Consider the following 2177-nt stretch of genomic DNA (forward strand, 5'->3'; position numbering starts at 1 on the left):
ATATCCCAACCATGTTCTTTTGCTATATCTTCTACTATTAATGCATAATACATTTTAATGTCGTCATCAAGGTCATTCCATTGTATGTTTATAAACCCATCATTTTCCATTTGTATATGTGTATGTCTTGCATATTCTCTTAAGTTAAGGATCGCTTTCTTTCTAAACTCTGCATCTGGATACCCTTGGTGTTTTTCATAATACAGTTGATCTATCAATGCTGCAAGTTTGTCATTTAAATAGACTTTTGAAGGGACATTCGTTGCATCTGCCATATCTTTCATGCGCCTAGAACTTGTCAAAGAGTGTCTTTGACGCGCCTCAATTGCCTTTTTGGCGCTGCTCCTTATGTCCCTCTTTCCATGCTTATTAGGTTGTGCAATTCTCTTGCTGATCCTTTTTTGCAATCCGTCCTCTGAGCCTTGATCTAAAGATTAGTTGCAGTATGTTAATGAGTAAATGAGTATAGTAAAATACATTTTTAGTCTTACCTGGCTCAGTAGATTGTGCAGGAGAATTGGTGCCTGTAACCAATTGATTAACAACTGTAGACAATTGCTGAAGGTTGTTATTCATTTGAGCAACAGAAGACTGCAATTGTTGAAGGCTGAACATAATCATGTTCAGAGTGACCTGGTCGTTGTTGTTGGAGTTGTTGGAGTTGCTGAATTTCGTGTTCATTTCACTCATTTTGAATTTTATAGTAAATGATAATCAGTAAAAGAACTGTAAAGAGAAGTATGCTCCAACTTACCTTTTCTCAAAGTAACTGTACTCTAGAAAATACTGGAACAAATTCATTTATGGAAAATCATGAGCACTGACGAAAGATTTTGAAAATCATAGAGAAATCTACTAAAGAAATACCTGTCAATTGAAAAACACTCGTTCAATTTTCCCTTTACCTTTCTGTTTTAAATATTTACCATCTTAAAAATGAACTCTAACAACAACGCTTCTGTCTCTGTTCAAGCAAGAAAGAGAATGAGACTCCACAAAAACCCTAATGGTCCTAAATGTCCGTGTGGCAGGCGCTTTGACAGTCTTGCTCGATTAAACGAGCATGCTGTCATCCATCGTGCATCTTTCAGCATTAATCCGATTATTGATATTCAAAACATTCCTACAGATTTCTATGACAACAATGATCCTATGGAAATTGAAGGTAAATTCATTAGTTCACCCAACATATATATTTAAACTAACATTTACATTTAGATTGTCCATTAGAATTTAAATCTTCGCATACCACTTCTGCTGAACTTGGTGCTGCCCATGTTTATCAATGCAAGCCCATAAATGAAAACACGTTCAACTATGTCCAGCAAATGAACATAAGATTGAATAACTTACTTGAATCCTATGGCGCCTCTCGTGAACTTCAGCGTGATGTTATTCGATTCATCAACACAGTCATTCGTGATAAAGATCGATTTGGTATGTTGCTTATAACGAATACAATTGCATGCTGATTTGCTAACTGTTATATCCTCTTATAGATGTTAATGATCGCTTTCATTTTCCTGAAACAACTGATAACCTTATGAGATCCACTCTTCCCATTAAAGCCTATAACTATGATGTATGCAAGAATGGATGCAAAATGTTTGAAGTTGAAAATGCTGAAGATACCAGCTGTGAGTACTGTGGTGAACGTAGATATGAAGATGAAGACCTTAAAGAACCAGTTGCCAGTATGAAGCTCCTTTCTGTTGGTGATTATGTATCAAATATGCTTGCCAAAGAAGATACAAGACAAATGTTCAAATATAGATCCACTCGCGACACTGAAATTAATGTATATAAAGATATATTCGACGGTGATGTCTATAAAGATCTTGTAAACAAAGGCTTTTTTGATGGCGAATTGGATGTTGCTCTGGCACTTTTCGTCGATGGATTCACTACCCAGCATAAAGGAAAAAGAACTATGACAATAATTCATTGCGTAATTCTAAACGTTGATCCTTCATCAAGGTAAAATATTCTCTGCATTATATGTTGACTTTACATTTTTCTAACGTTCACTTCATGTAGATATACTGAGGAGTTTACTCTACAGCTTGGCGTGATCCCTGGTCCTAAAAAACCCAAAGATATTGATTCATTCCTTCAGCCAATCGTTAAAGAACTGAAAAAACTTAGTACAGATGGTCTAGCCATTGTTGATGGTGATG

General features: G+C 35.7%; 2 protein-coding genes across 2 annotated transcripts; one reads left to right on the plus strand and one right to left on the minus strand.

Moving 5' to 3' along the window:
* Positions 1–21: 21 nt before the first annotated feature.
* Positions 22–690, minus strand: RHIMIDRAFT_316937 (uncharacterized protein; the record flags this gene model as incomplete). Its single annotated transcript, XM_023615084.1, has 2 exons — positions 22–427; positions 492–690. Coding segments are annotated over 2 exons (603 nt in total), but the record flags the coding sequence as incomplete, so codon positions are not given.
* A 246-nt stretch (positions 691–936) lies between these two features.
* On the plus strand, positions 937–2164 carry RHIMIDRAFT_242948 (uncharacterized protein; the record flags this gene model as incomplete). The annotated part of the gene is made up of 4 exons (XM_023609873.1): positions 937–1165; positions 1219–1437; positions 1500–1977; positions 2038–2164. Coding segments are annotated over 4 exons (1053 nt in total), but the record flags the coding sequence as incomplete, so codon positions are not given.
* Between the last annotated feature and the right edge of the window lie 13 nt (positions 2165–2177).

Source organism: Rhizopus microsporus (genome assembly GCF_002708625.1).
Source record: "Rhizopus microsporus ATCC 52813 unplaced genomic scaffold scaffold_82, whole genome shotgun sequence".
Classification (NCBI taxonomy): Eukaryota; Fungi; Mucoromycota; class Mucoromycetes; order Mucorales; family Rhizopodaceae; genus Rhizopus; species Rhizopus microsporus.